The following is a 15,488-nucleotide window of genomic DNA, read 5'->3' as shown; positions in this document are numbered from 1 at the left end:
TGTGTGTGTGTGTGTGTGTGTGTGTGTGTGTGTGTGTGTGTGTGTGTGCGTGTGCATGTGAGCCAGCTGCAAATCTCGGCGGTTGTGGGACACTTCCAAGATAAGACCCATCTGCCAGGCTGATTTCATTAATAATACAAGCTCTTTGTACAGGGCACTCAATCTCACTCTCTCTGTCTTTCTCCTGCTTTCCTCCACACAAACACATACACACACGCACACACACACACGCACACACACACACCATCCACACCATCCAGGGAGGAGACGAGAGCCTTGGCCATCTCCACACTCCCAGTAGTAGCATGGAGCCGAGCCCATTACAGCTGAGTTGTTGGTTCGTCCGTATGTAGGAAAGCTCTCAGGGGGTCACCTCTCAACATGTTAGCTGATAGAGAGAAGGATGGGGGGGTGGGGGGTGGGGGGTGGGGGGTGTTGGGAGGAGGAGGAGTGGACTAGCCCACCTCTTCAAACCCCTACCGTGATGAGAGCTCTGAGTGCTCAGCGAGGGGTTCCACTCTCATGATTCCACTCACAGCCACTAAACAATGCCTAAGACACACACACACACACACACACACACGCATACACACTCGCACACACACACACACACACACACACGCCCAGGCTGTAAAATATTCTGCAGAGCGTTCTATTTATTTACAGAATAAATGTCATCCTGGTTCAGATCTGCCGCTGCTGACAGTCCCCTCTCCCATTTCATTTTCTTTTTCTCGACCGTCCCGCACCGCACATCAAACACACTTCATATGTTTAAACAACAAAGGTAACATCTGTGGCTAAATAAGCATTGCTCATAACGTGTGTTTAAGTTGCTTGCAGTGTGAACTACATCTTTGCTCAGGTCCGCAGGTAGAACCTCAGAATCACCGACACTTTACTATCACTCAACTGAGTCACATTGTAGTCACAAATATGTTCAAGAGTTTATCACAAAAATCTTTGCTTTGCAGGTTTTGTATTTTTGTTTGACACATTTTTCCATGCAGGCACATGTATGAATTCTTCAAGCTGAACTGGAAACAGTTCCAAACTAGACTTAGAGGCAGTGCTATCATGGTAAAACCTCTATCCGTTGATTTTGTGTCCAATTGGGGGCAGCAGAAACAGTCCGTATACACAACACGGCCATATTTAACTGGTTATGAGCAAACTCTCTTATTTATGCATCAAACAGATAGAGAGCAACATTAACATTAATATAGAGTCTTGTGTCTTGCTTGTGTCCACCTGGTGAATGTAGATCCAGCATTCACTCTCCTTTTAGCTCCGTTTTGGTCTCCACCATCTGCTGAGGGAAAGTCTTCAGCAGCTAAATGCTCGGTTACTAACTGTGTCTGCACGCTGTTAGGTGTGGAAACTTTTTTGATGAACCAAAACAGTAGGTTTCTGAGCCTGTGCCCCCCCCCCCCCCCAAAAAAAAAAAAAAAAAAAAAACTCTTTAGAGGGGGGGCTGCAGGGTTGGGTGATAATTCTCTGCATGTTTGTCACTATGAGTGACGCCTTTTGATTGGACGCACTAATAAAAAGATACTGATTACAGCAGCTGCAACAGCACGATTGTAATCACTCACTGATGTACATTTGGATGTTGGTGTTTCTGCTTTGCATGAAACTCTATGTGAACATTTCCATAAGCAGATCCAAGTGAAAGCATGTTATAGTCATTACGATGCTTACTGGTGCTGATCTCAAGCAGCACAGGTTTATGTGAGCGTGTCCTTGTCTCCTGACTGCCTCCTGACTGTGAAATTGGGCCTACTGTCACCCATCTGATTGACTTGTGGCTATTCTTAGCCGTGACAATTTGTAAAATTGACAAAGGTTGTTACAACACAAGTCGCTGGAGGGCAGAGAAGCAGAGTTGGCTCAACAGCCCGGGGGGAGGCTCACGCAAACATAAACACCGACAGACACGCAAAAATATACAAATCTAAACAAAGCGCTCGCTTCACACCGGAAAGTAAAGATGCATGCACAAAACTAACACACACACACAAGGACACCCGTACGTACACACACATCCACCCCTGCCTCGTGTGTGTCCTTGAGTCTGGGTATCATTTGTTTGACCCCCTGCTGTTACTCTTTCTCCTTCCTTGCCACATATCATTTTTCTCTGCACCTGACACACCTCTGGATGCTCCTGAATGCCAAGCTGGGCAGACTGATTGATTGCATGTGCCAATGCTGGTGTGAGTGTGTGTGTTTGTGCGCCTGTGATTATAGTTTATGTCATGTGTCCTGCTGTGGCCCCGTCCTCTCTTCCTTCCTCCTCGCCCTCTCTCTCTTTCTGTCTCCGTCTATGTGTCTCTGTCACAGCAGCGGTGGCACATTGAGGGCACAGCGTTCCGGCCGGTCAACCTGATGGAGCCGCTGACTCGTGGTGTGGCGTGGATTAACATGGCACGGAGGATCTCAGGCCACAGGAGGTCAGCCAGAGCTGGTCTGCAGCGAGGCAAGGCGGTGTCGCTAACGCCAACTGCCTGTGTGAACGTCCAGTTTGCATGTTTAACAGCAGTCCATTTCGTCCAGGATCAACTCCTCTCAGTTAATTGGTACAGAACACCTTCATCCAAAGTGCCGTTTCTGGACCACACAGCTCTGCTTTCCCACTGAGCAACACCATCAGGCATCCCTGGACGTCCATTCATTTCCCACAGAGGTGACATAGCCGAACATCAACAAACTCGCCAACTGAAACTGTCAGAGATCACATTTCCTTATTACGCAGCTGATGTGTTTCCCTTCCTTGAACATTTCCTCCATCAGAAAACACAATTGCACAATTGATGAGAGTTTGATTTTAGCCACTGGAAACACCCACAGTTCTCTGTGACTATTATAGCGACGACATTTTAGTGGAATCCAAAGCCCTTGAGGACGCCATGAATGCAGACCTTGCCTTGACTTGTATCCAAGTATTTAATTAGATAAATCCACCTCTTGTATTTCTTGTGTCAACTCATAAATCCAAGCAACTAGTGTACGTCCTCACAATGTACCGACAAGGAGTCCAACGAAGTGTTAAGTACTTAAGCAAGACCAATTCTAAATATAGAAAAACTTCCTTTAGGTTAATCGATTACGATGATGTTCAAATCTAATTATTAGGTTGTTCAAATCTTTCATTTTGCAGAGCTAGATAGTAGCCGCAGGATGGCCATGCATTTTCCACAGTCAGACAACAAACTGTTTTGTTTAATTTAAGTAAAGTTAGCTCAAGAGAGAAACTGAACAAGACCCACAGTCCTGCTGGTCAGATCCTGTACTTTAAACTTGACCTGACAAAATACATAACTGTAAAAAAAAGCCACAAAAAACATACATGGATTAAAGCATGTGTGCATGGACGCATGCACAACCAAAGCAATACAAGTCCAGCTTTTCCCCAGTGTGCATACTGTATAAATGAGCGTGCGATGGATCCTAATCATTCTCTGACGCTCCGTCTGGCGTGACGCACATGACATGGCACAAGCCTCCTCACACTCCCTCTCTGCATCACACAGACTTGACACATACATTACACATCAGCCTCCAAATAAACATACCGTAAAGGACATGACAAGCACGGACCAGTCCAGGGACCCACCGCGGGGGACTGGTGACACTCCAGCGATATTGACTGGTCTGATGCTGTGATAGAAGAGCAGGGTGCCGCCTGCAAATCAATGGCTGTGTGGCGAATGACTTGGAGGTCTAGAGGAGCGTGTCTGAGGCCGCATGCTGGGGTCACAGTTCGTAGTGTTTTGAGTCACAGGCTGAGATGGCATTTCGAAAGGCAATGTGTGATATGTGTGATGATATGAAAGGCTGTTATTGATCACTGACATCAAATCTGACATAAAACATGACCTCTTTTCTGCTGAGGGCTGCTATGGTTGAAATATTCAGTGTACTTTATATGGCCAAAAGCATGTGGACACAGGTGTTTCATACCTCTGCGGTTGGTTAGGTGAGGTCCTTTAGTTTCATCTGAAGTAAATCTTAATGCTGCAACATTTTAGACAATAGCATGCTCCTGCCTTTGTGGCAACAGTTTTGGGCACAACACTTTTCTGCACACAAAGCCAGATCCATAGGAAGCGGTGTTCCCAGTTAGGTGAGGAAGAACTGGACTGGCTTGCACAGAGCCCTGATCTCAACTGTATTTAATTCCACCTTCGGGATGAAGTAGAAGTGTGAGCCAGGCCTTATCGCCCTACATCCGTATCTAACCTCACTAATGCTCCTGTGGCTGAATGGGAGTGAATCCCTCCAGCCAGGTTCCAGATATCTTGAGGAAATCCTTCCCAGAAGAGTGGAGGCTGTTATAGCAGCCTATTAATGGCAATACTTTTGGAACAAGATGCTCAGTGATCACAGAAAGGTGTAATGTGTGTGTGTGTCCACATACTTTTGGGCACGAGTTGTCTCTTATTTTATAGATGGATACTTGTTTTTACGAGTAATTACTGGTTTACAGGGAGATTTTTTTCAAGATTTCAGCTTGTTTGGATGCACAGTTTGATCACGAGTAGCACACAAAGGTGCACAAGTTCAATTGTGATGGCAGTGATTGTTTTCATGAGTGTTTTTCATGCTCTTTTGTCACTTATCGCATCCCTGTTAAGGGAAACAATTGTTGATTTCACCTCCGTTAGCTTCTTTGAGCAAATAATGGCTTCTTGCAGGCACCAAGCGTCATCCTTAAACAGAAGAGTGCTGCAGCTCTTTTGTTGTTGCCATGCATGCTGGGAATTTCTCTCCATAGGGCGACACCGAGCCCCGACATGTTGTGTTGAAGAGATATTTTTAGTTTCTTGGTTACACTCTTGCACAAAAAGAAGACAGCTTCCACGCACAAGCGCACACACGCAGAGAACCTGTGCATCGCGTTTAGTGTCGCAGATTTAAGGTCAGTTAAAGGACTTTTCTCTGGAAAAAAACAGTTGTGTGCATGACGACGCTGCATGATGTCTTTTTTTTCTTCTATTTCTGTAGGTTGAATTGTCATGAAAAGGCAGATACTCACAGGGAGGGGTCATGGACAAGATCTTTCAGGTTGATGCCACTGCGGTCCTCTGCAAGGTTTCGAAAACAGCTGTCACTCACTGGATAGACGGAGACAGAAGAAAACGAAATGAGCACACAAATTGATGAGCAATCCAAAATTAAATGCATGAAGGACTTCAGCACAAATTGCTGGCGTTACATCAGCAGCATTGTCCAAACAGTAAATGATTCTTCCTCAGAAATGTGAGCGATTACATGGTAAACAGTATCATGCTATCAAAAAAAATGACAGATTTTTCTGCCCAAAAATCCCTTAAATGACAGCTCACTTACTGTCGCTGCAAGAGCCGAGAATTACTATTTTCTAAACTGTGTCATGGATAGCAACATGTGATTATTCAAAGGAGGGAGACTGAAGTGATCTTCAGATGAGGAAAACGATGAAATAAACCCAAATTATCTTTCTTTGAACAGATGAAAACTAGATGCGCGGCATCCAAGCCGCTGCAATCGAAGCACATCTCTGAAGAGTTCTGCCCTGTTTTGGAAACATGTATTCACTCTTACATTTTGATCCACATTTCACACCTGTGACTTGACGAAAAGAAACCGGCTCTTGGACACAGAGGACTTTTCCTTTGTGTCTAAATTAGAGAGAATAGCACTCTCTCATTTGTTGCAGCCCCGCTTATCAGTCTTGACTGTGCTGAGGCGGGTGTACCTGTATATGAAAATGACGTCTGGTGCAACTGCTAAATTGTCTTCTGCATCACTTCCTCCCAAGTTAGGCTGCAAATTAAACATGGCCACTATGTGAATAAATCCATTGCTGACATGCCACCCGCCACCTTCAACCTGCACACTTTTCGATCACACTGAGCTGACGCGAAGCCACACCTTCATTGTCTGTAACCTCTCCTTATGAAACCACGACGGCCCCTCGACTGCAGAGCAGGTGCGAGCCACATGAGTCATCACGGCGATCGCAGACGGATAGAGTGACGGATAGAGTGAGACAGGGAGAAAGACACGGGGAGAGGAAAATGGAAAAAAAGAAAAAATAACAAAGCGAGAGAAGACAGAAAGAGACAGACGAAGAGGATGAGGAGAGGGACAAGGTGTTTTGTGATCTGACGGGGCCAAACGTGAACGGACATGCCGGCGTCCTAAAATAGATGCAAACCGGAGCACCGAGGGGGGGTGATGGTGGTGGTGCAGTGGATTTAAGCCAAAAAAACTTGATGCGCGAGTTGTAGACAAGACTGGAAATGTCATGATGTTACTCCAATGAAGTGCCATGATCCATGAACAAGAGGAGGGGCGGAGGGATAGGGTGAAGCAAGAATGGTGTAAAAAATGGAAGTGGGATGGCAAAAGGGGTGGAGGGGTGTGAAGGGAAGGAATGCAACAGAGCTGGGAAGGATGGAGGGTTGGTGGGGATTGAGGTGGAGGAGAGGGGATGAAAAAAGGATGTAGGATAGAGGGAGCGATGAGGAGAAAGGCAGTGCTGGTGGGGCAGCGCTGTGGAGACAGAGGTAAGCAGAGGGTGCAGGACGTTGCTCTGGGCTCTAGCAAATAAATGGGAGAGTGCTGACATTTGCACACCAAGCCAGCTCAGAAAGAGAGAAAGAGAGGGGGAAACAAGGGAGACAGAAAGCCTGCAAGGGGAGGGGAGGGAGGAGGACACAGATACAGCGAGAAAAAAGGTTGAGGGAGGAGAGAAAAGGCGAGCAAGCACATGGAATACACACCACCCCGGCTTTAGAGGGGCACTGCTGCATAAGTGCATGTGTGCGGGTGTGTTTGTGTGTGTATATGTGTGTGAAGAGGGAACTTCCTTCAAGACTGCAGTATTCCTTACACACACACACACACACACACACACACACACACACACACATAGCCCTCCTCAGTCTTTCTCTCCCAGCTACCCCTTGATCTAAAAATAGCCGTTCCACTCTCCTACAAGAGGCAGCAACCATTCTGAACCAATCAACACGCTCTGTCAAAGGCATCGGTACCCACCACCCCTCTATGTGTGTGTGTATGCGTGCGTGTGTGTGTGTGTGTGTGTGTGTGTGTGTGTGTGCATGTGTGCAACAAGGGGAACTCCTGACTGAAGGTAATAAAACTGCCCCTCCCTGCTGCACCGGTTTGTCGAAATGGTGGGAAAGCGATCCCTTCGACAAAACAATGGCACGGAAAAGAATCAGAGAGCAAAACGGAGAAAAGGGGGGGGGGGGGGGACAAAAAAGAGGGAGAGCAGGAACGAGGGTGGAAGAGAGGGAGAAGGAGATCTGGCTGCAGTTGAAACAGGCTTCAAAGGAATATTAATGTGATCCTGTGCAAGAGCTGAAGACAGGGGAAAAGAAGGGGGAAGAGGGAGGGAGGGTGGAGGAAGGGGAGGGAGAGGGGAGGGGGAAAAGGTGCGCAAGAATTCATGACGCTGCTCCCTCCCACCTCCTGAGCTCCACCCAAGCACCTTTCTCCAGGTAAAGCTGCAGCTTAGCTTTCATCGCCTGACCCCCAAAACATTGCAGCGCACCGCATCATCCCCGGTGTCCGTCTTAAAACCCGCAATGTGGTAGAAGCCAGGGATTTAATCATCACAGCAGACGCCCGCTTAGCTTTGCCTCCAACCCTCCTGATCCCTGAGCAGCCGCTCCAGTCTTAGGTCACACCGAAAGCGAAGACGCAATGCAGCGACCCCGTCTCCCCCCAGAGGGCGCTGCTCCCCGCAGTACATAGAGTACACAGCAAGCTAAAGGTCAATGCTTCTACATGGCCGGACAAGCACGAGGAGACCGACAGCTCAGGCCAGACAGACAGCTGACAGAGCTGAGACTGGTTCAGACTCCAGTCTACCGGCACATCACCCTGTGGTCAGCCATTTAAAGACAAGTAGAAGCTCATGTCTCGCCAATTTCAATTCAAACCAGTGCATTTAATTTTCATATCTGACATTCTTGATATTGAGTGAACTGCACTTTTGCGTCAGTATGCCTTATTTCACTTCTGTTTTTGTCTACTTTTAGACATAATAAAAGCAAGATGTGGTTGAAAGCTCTGGAAAAAGACAGTAAGTTTAACTCAAGTTTCAGAGTAACAATATATATTTTTTTATAATTATCATTTTACTGCTTAATAATTATGAAAGTTAAATACAGAAAACAGCAAAAAAATGAAGAGAAAATGGGATTATGACTTCAAGTCCTTGAGATGTAGCATCTCTAATAGAGATGTCTTGTATTTATCCATATGGGCATCTCTGGTGCCTTTGCCTATATTGACTCCTATCATCCCATACTTGCCTCCACCTTTGAGTGTGTGAGTGCTGTAGCCTGGATGTCCCCAGGCTACAGCAGTGGGAGGAGAGCAGGAGGCCCGAGCTTCAGAAGCATTACGCAGGTCAACACCACTCACACATGGGACCTAGATGTGTACACCCTAACACAAACACTCACATACATCTTAAAGGGTTAATCGCTAAGCCATAGCAGAGCAGGAGAGATCAGGACACTGGGGACGGCATCGAGAGACCAAAGAAAACTGATCAGGGAGGGAAAAATGTCAATATGGAGCGAAAATGCATGGAAAAACACAGGCGGTGTTATTGCTTAGGAGGTAAAAAAGAGGATTCTGAAATTGTATTTTGAAAATCTGTTTTCCTGCCTCTTCTGGAGGCAATGCAGTGTAAAACCAACGGCCATGTCTGCACTATACAACCATGTGCTAAAAGAAAAATATATGTGTGCCACAATTTTGGCAAGTGTCCTCATCCAATTTCCAGGCACAAATTATATTGTCGTGAATTGGCAAGATGTTATAATCAATTACACTGCAGGTAGCTAGGTTAGCTAGCAGGCTAAGCCCTCCTGTGATGCAGGTATCTACTTCACTTGTTTGATTCATGACATCGTAAGACTTCCAGGAGAGCCAGATCTGTAAAAACTCTGAATCACGGGGAGACGGGTGGGTGTATTTCCTTCAAAACTATACTTACTTTGAATGCCGCTGTGTATTTTTATTTGTCGGCTCTGCTGCAAGGTTTGTAATTAAAACAATAAAGTATAGCATTATAACAAGCAACATCTTGTTCCTGCCATATTTTAATCCTCAAGAACAAGACTAGTGCTGGCAGATTTCTTTCTTTGGAGCTTCTTCTGTTATTAACACCACAACAACATGAAAGAAACGCTGACTGGATGAACAAATAAGTAAAGAAATGAGAGAAAACTTTTTGTGGAGCTTTTGATTTTGCTTTTCAGCGTGTAGGTTGCTCGCTCTGCGTTGTTGTTGTTGTTGTTGTTGAAGGCAACAGGCACACCACTTACTTTGTCTATTGTTGCATGGAGAATCAAATTCCTCCAAAAATCCAACTCCACTGAAAAAAAAAAGTCGATTCCTGCTCACACTTAACACCTCTGCTTTGATTTATTGAAAACGTTTGGGTCATTAGGACCTTTCTCCAGACATGGGTCAGGGGTTAAGGAGTCTTGAGAAAGTTCCTTGTGACTGAAACATTGACCTTTTCTCAGAAATCAATGTGGAGGTCTAAATGTAGCCAGGTTACCAGCAGGCTACACATTTCCAAGCTCCACAGTGATTTTATACAATCTACACTCGCTAATTACAAACAATTTTTATTGTTAGGCATCAAGAAAAGTAAGTGATGCAATATGATTATATTCAACTTCATTGTCATGTGTCGAATACAGCTACAAAACCAATGAAATGCAGTAAAGCCGATGAAATGTGTGCTAACAGCTGTAAAATGTGACTTTGCAAGGACCCTGTCAATCACACATAAAGACAGTTTTACCACTTTAATTTTCAAATATTAGCTAGGAGCCGTCTCACCACCGTTTACTGCTGCGGAAAATTAAAAGCACACTCAAAAAAATAAAGCGCTTTTGACATTGCATGCTGACTTTTTAGAGTATACCTAATTGTGTCACTTTGTGTGGAAATGGGACACAGCTACGGTCTGTGTAACAAGTAGGACAGATGCTGTCAAGGTCAGCAAGCAGGCCAGGTTTGGTCTAAAGGTAAAGTTAGCATGCAGGCTAGGTGCTGTCCATCTATAATACAGCAGCTTAGCTAGCGATCAGGCTATGTGCTGTCAGTCTGATAGCAACTAGCAGAGGGGATTCATAAACTGCTACTATGTTCCACTCAATCATTTCCAGGACATAAAGCAGTCAGCGCTCATTATCTCCCTGGGAACCCACACTAATGGGGTTTTCCCTTATAGCAGGTCCTGATACACACACATGCACATACACACACACACAGAGAGAGAGAGAGAGAGAGAGAGAGAGAGAGAGAGAGAGTGAGAGAGAGAGAGAGAGAGAGAGAGAGAGAGAGAGAGCCATGTTTCCATCATTTTTAGGGACATTACATAGACTTACATGTGTTTCTTGGAGACTAAGCCTTACCAGAACCAGAACCACTCCTGGCCTAACACTGTCCCTTAAACTAACCTTAACTTAAACTTAGCCTAAACTGAACCTTAACCCAGGTCTTCACCCTAAAATCTAATGATTTATGTTATAGGGACGTTATGGGACCCACAATGTGACTGTGTAAACACATCTATGTCCCGACAACATGAGCATACATATATATTTATACACACACACACACACACACACACACACACATATATATACATATATATACATATGTATATGTACAGACCGACCACACACATGGGCGAACACACACACACAGCCTTGGACACCTTGCCATAGATCAGCAGTTTTACACAACTTGTGCTACAAATCACAGTGCAGGACAGAGTGCCTAGAGTTGCTTGTGCCAAAGTCTGCTTCCAGTCCAATTATGACAGTGCTTATCTGTCATTATGGCACTGTACACCCTGCTGCTTTTGAAAGAAAGAATCTGTCTTGGGTGTTTTGGATATTATGTGAAGAAATTGTAGTCCATTGCACTACAATTGTGAACTATGCATTAACATGTTTCAACGTGCTTTAGCAGTTAAAATGTAGATCATCCTGACTTAAGCGCTCAGTTAACCATGTCCAAAGAATTGCTGAATACTTTTACACATGTGCAGGAAAATGTGCAAATCCACCAGAGGAGGGATAGCAGAGCATCGCCTCCTTCGTCTGAGCAGCCCACTTGGCATCTCTATTGTTCCTGTTCTTTATCCGCTAACAGCAGTGCCAATGGCCCTCCAGCCCTGGAGAAGCTACTATGGAGGTCAAACACAGGATTGGGCTGACATCTGCTGGTGGGAGGGACAACACCTCTGCACACCAATAAGCCTCAACCAAAGTGATATCACTGCCTCCTGTCTCCTATTTTACTGGCTTGTTCTGTGTCAAATGGAAACACAGGGCCCCAGGCCTCGGATTAAATGGGCTTAATGATGAATAGAGGTATGGACCCGCCTCCAGATTGTAATGGGGTGGGGTAGACATCTGACTAGGGGGCTTTCGGTACTACTACCCCCTCCTAGCCAGAAGAGGAGAGGAAAGGAGAGGAGCAGCGGTGCACAAATACCAGCATCTTCATTCCATGGCAGGGTAAATTTCCAAATTAATAAAGGCTTCACGGTGCTGGGTAAAATATAGTAACAGCAATAACAGCAGATAACCTAATCTAATATAAGCCCACTGTATCTTAGCAACCTTGTTAATTCTGAGAGGAGCAGTGGGGTAAGCAGCAGAAGCACAGCATCCATCATCAAAGACACACCCAGCAGCAACACACACACACACACACACACACACACACACACACACACACACACCCCAATTACTCACAAACTCTCAAACCCACGACACCACGCACATGCACATGCTATCTTACCATTAGCCGCTATCTCAATCACACTGTGATGCAGATGAATGCATACACATGTGCAGGGCTACACACTCAGGCACATACACACAGATCCTCAGGCTTACTGTAAGCAGCCGGGAGAATGGAGGGGGTGTGGAGCGGAACAATGGGATCCTAATCGTCGGGCTGCATTTCAAAGCCTCTCCCCTCTACAACACTGTTTCTAGATAAGATTTGAAAATGCTATTTATATCCGCGGGGAAAGGAGCCAACCAGCAGCTTGATTTTCATTTATTTGAAGTCAGATCTAAATTGGGGTAGAGTTACATAATGCAAGGAGTGCGACACTCCACCTGCTACTGCCGAGCCAGCCATTGAAGAACACTACGGAGGGACACGGCCCAAAAAACGCACTGGGCCCACGCTAATACTGAAGCTAATAATTACTCTATCGGCTTAATAGCCATTGCTTACTACACCAAAGGAGCCCGGCTCATCCCTGTGGGTACAGCAGTGGGCCGATCCGCATCTCAAATCCAAACCTACTCCAGCGTAGCCAGGCCAAAATCCGGCAACCATGCTGAGCCAAGGACAAAACAACACAGCACAACATGGCCCAGTCCCCCCACGCACCAGATGTGCAGAGAAAGAAAGACATAGAGGGAGAGACAGCTCTGTTCTTCACAGCTGTGTCCCAAGCAGGCAGGCAGGGCCCATCCCTGGCCCCGGCTCCACCAACTCTCCCCCCTCCCTGCCTCCCTGGAGAGGAGAGGCAGCTCCATCCCAGGCCGAGCAAAGCAGGAGGAGGAGGAGGTGGTAGGATGGACATGTGGAGTTGAGGGAGGGTGAGTTGGAGCCTAACCCTGACAGGATTAAGAGAGCAATTCACACTGGATGAGAGGGAGAGGGGAACAGAGAGAAGAGGAGGGAGGCGAGCAGCGGTGGGAATACTCCGAAAGCAAAGAGGGAGGGCAGAGAACGAGAGCCGGAGAGGAAAGAGAGCAGTAAGGTAAAATGGGAAGATGGGGAAATGACTGGTAGGGAGGGGGCTACGAGAGGAGAGGTGCAGTGGAATGAATAAAACACATGCAGGGGGGAGAAAGACAGGCAGGAAAAAGAGGAGCGAAGACGAAGGAGATGGAAGGGAGCGATGGAAGCAACCATGCAGGACAGAGAGAGTTCAACTGAGTGCTGAGCCCCTCCCTCTTCATCGCCATACAGATATATTTTCACCACCTCTGCACTTTGCTGTTCACAGCGCAGACAGCAACTTGGGCAAAAGTTGGAGGGGAATTAATAATTCGAAAGCAAAGAGAAAAGGCACAGATGGACATATAGATGTGAAAAGAAAGGCCCGTGAGACTAACATACATCTGTATCTAATCATGGATCTTTTCATTTATTCTAAGTATTACTCTTATCTCAATTCTGCCCACACTGATTGATTAGGTGGGTGGAGTGCAGACGGATTAATAAAAATGACTGTATGCTGAAACCAGGTGTAAATGTGCTCTAAGACACACAAGTACAGGCTTTAATAGGGCTTTGGATCCATGTTGGGAAAATGATGGTACCACATACCACACAGTGTGCACGAGACTAAGTGCAGAAATGATTAGTCGACTAATCAGTCAATTGATCGAAAGTAATTGACAAGAACGCACGATAGCTGATTAATCATTGACGTCACTTAAGGAGAAACGCTCACTGGTCTGTGCTTCACTGGGAACAGAGCAGTGTGGGGTTAGGGGCCTTGCTCAAGGGCACCTTGATGGTGGTAATAGACGCCCAGATCTGCCACTTTTCTGTTTTCTGTTACTGTTAACTGAATGTCTTTGAGTTTTGGCCTTTTGGTTGGAAAAGACGAGAAATTTAAGCCATCACCGAGGGCTCCAGGAACTACTTTTTGATACAGATGGCGGCTAATTGATTAAATAAAAGATAAAAACTGGTTGATTGATGAATTGATCATGAATTCAATCATTAATTGCAGTCCCACGTGTGCCGTGAGTCACCGAAAAAGAGAGAAAGATTGCGTTGACCCTGAGCGTTCACCCCAGCTCCTACTGTCATTTTCCACTGGAATAAATAAGACATGAGAGGCTGAACCAGCGCGCTTAGTCAGCAACCAATAATACGCACACAAACCACCACCAACCGAAAACACACCCACCCACAATCAGCACAGCAGTCACCGACAATCAAAGCAGAAAATATCTTTTCATGAACTCAGCCTCTCTTCCATGTTGCAGCGCGTGTCCAAAAAACCATCCGCCGTCTGCATTTCGTGATCTACCCTCGGCCCACTCTCAGTCACTTCTCACACTCTGCACAACACTCACCTGAACCTCTCCTTATCATCCAAATATCAGTGAAAAGCCCGAGACTGCAGCACCCAACAGCCTGCAGCTCTTCACAAAGGCCTCTCGTATTGATGTTTTATTAACACGGCCATAAATATTGAAAAGACACTTACTAATGAAGCCACAGAGAAAAGTTCCAGAGACAATTTACAGCACCAGGGAATACAGGGACCTTGAATATCGCACCCTACACCCCGCTTTCTACTTTCCTTCTCCTTCATCTCATTTCCCACGCCATGACCGGAATGCCCCTGCAGCTTTAACATCATCCCCCACCCATGCACACATATTTTCCCCTCAACAGCCCCCATCATCCTCCCCTTCTCTATTTTTCTTGTTCAGCGAAATCAATGGATTGAAGGGGCTTGACGATCCGCCACACCCCTTGCAAATATTAATCATAAATCACAGGCTCTGAGTATAATGAGGCTTGTTTCTAATGACAACAGGCGTAATGAATGTGTCTCGCTGTGGCATTATCATATAGCCAAGCAGGAGCGCGCATGAGTGTGTGTGTGTGTGGTGTATGAAGGGTGGGCAGGTGTGTGGCTGTGGGTGGATGAGGTATCGCGGCTTTTTTCCCCCATGTAGCATGACATTTCGATGGCAGAGGGCCCACGGCAAGCCAGCTCTCCGTGGCATTTCCGACAGCTGTTTACACACACATACACAAAAACTAAATGTGTGTTTGCCCAACACATGAGTGCATGTATTGTATATGCAGTGCATGAGTGCAGCCATTCATCCGCTGCAGTTTACTATAAAAGCCATAGTAGATGCCATTTGAAGTATCTGTCAGTGCAAGATGGAAAATAAAGACACAGACGTAGCATTTGGCTAATAGTGCACATTATAGTGAAACAAGCCCTCGGTGGTGAAACTGAGAAACAGAACTGTTTATTAGGGCGGCACGTAGGTCATGATGATGCTGCAGTGACTTTCACTATGGATGCACATGAGCCCCTCATACATATATAAGACATGAGAGGCCGAACCAGCGGGAAGGGAAAAACTGTAACTTCTAAAGGAAATCTAAAAGACACACACCACACAACCAAAACTGTCTGCATGGCCAGATTTGGTCTGATAGATTTTACATGTATATTATAGAATTCTGCAGCTCAGAAAACAACATATACAAAAGACAACTAGGATGATATCGTTACAGGGCAGAGAGAAATACAAATAAATAAATAAATTCACACCAAACTGCCATATTCTCTCCTCTTTTTCCAACTCAGCTCCTTCTGTGTGTGTTATCTATGGCTGCTCCATTAGTGAGCCAGGTACCATTCT

General features: G+C 45.9%; 1 protein-coding gene across 13 annotated transcripts in view; it reads right to left on the bottom strand.

Moving 5' to 3' along the window:
• The window catches only part of gphnb (gephyrin b), an 87,372-nt gene that overhangs the window by 56,326 nt on the left and 15,558 nt on the right, over positions 1–15,488 (bottom strand). For all 13 annotated transcript variants that reach the window (XM_076755586.1, XM_076755579.1, XM_076755580.1 and 10 more), the window contains exon 2: positions 5,039–5,117. In XM_076755586.1, the coding sequence (XP_076611701.1) occupies positions 5,039–5,117 (79 nt within the window). The remainder of the gene's footprint in view (positions 1–5,038; positions 5,118–15,488) is intronic.

Source organism: Chaetodon auriga, chromosome 18 (assembly GCF_051107435.1).
Source record: "Chaetodon auriga isolate fChaAug3 chromosome 18, fChaAug3.hap1, whole genome shotgun sequence".
NCBI classification, from domain to species: domain Eukaryota; kingdom Metazoa; phylum Chordata; class Actinopteri; order Chaetodontiformes; family Chaetodontidae; genus Chaetodon; species Chaetodon auriga.
The sequence above is the reverse complement of the archived record's forward strand: the minus strand, read 5'-3'. Positions and strand labels throughout refer to the sequence as shown.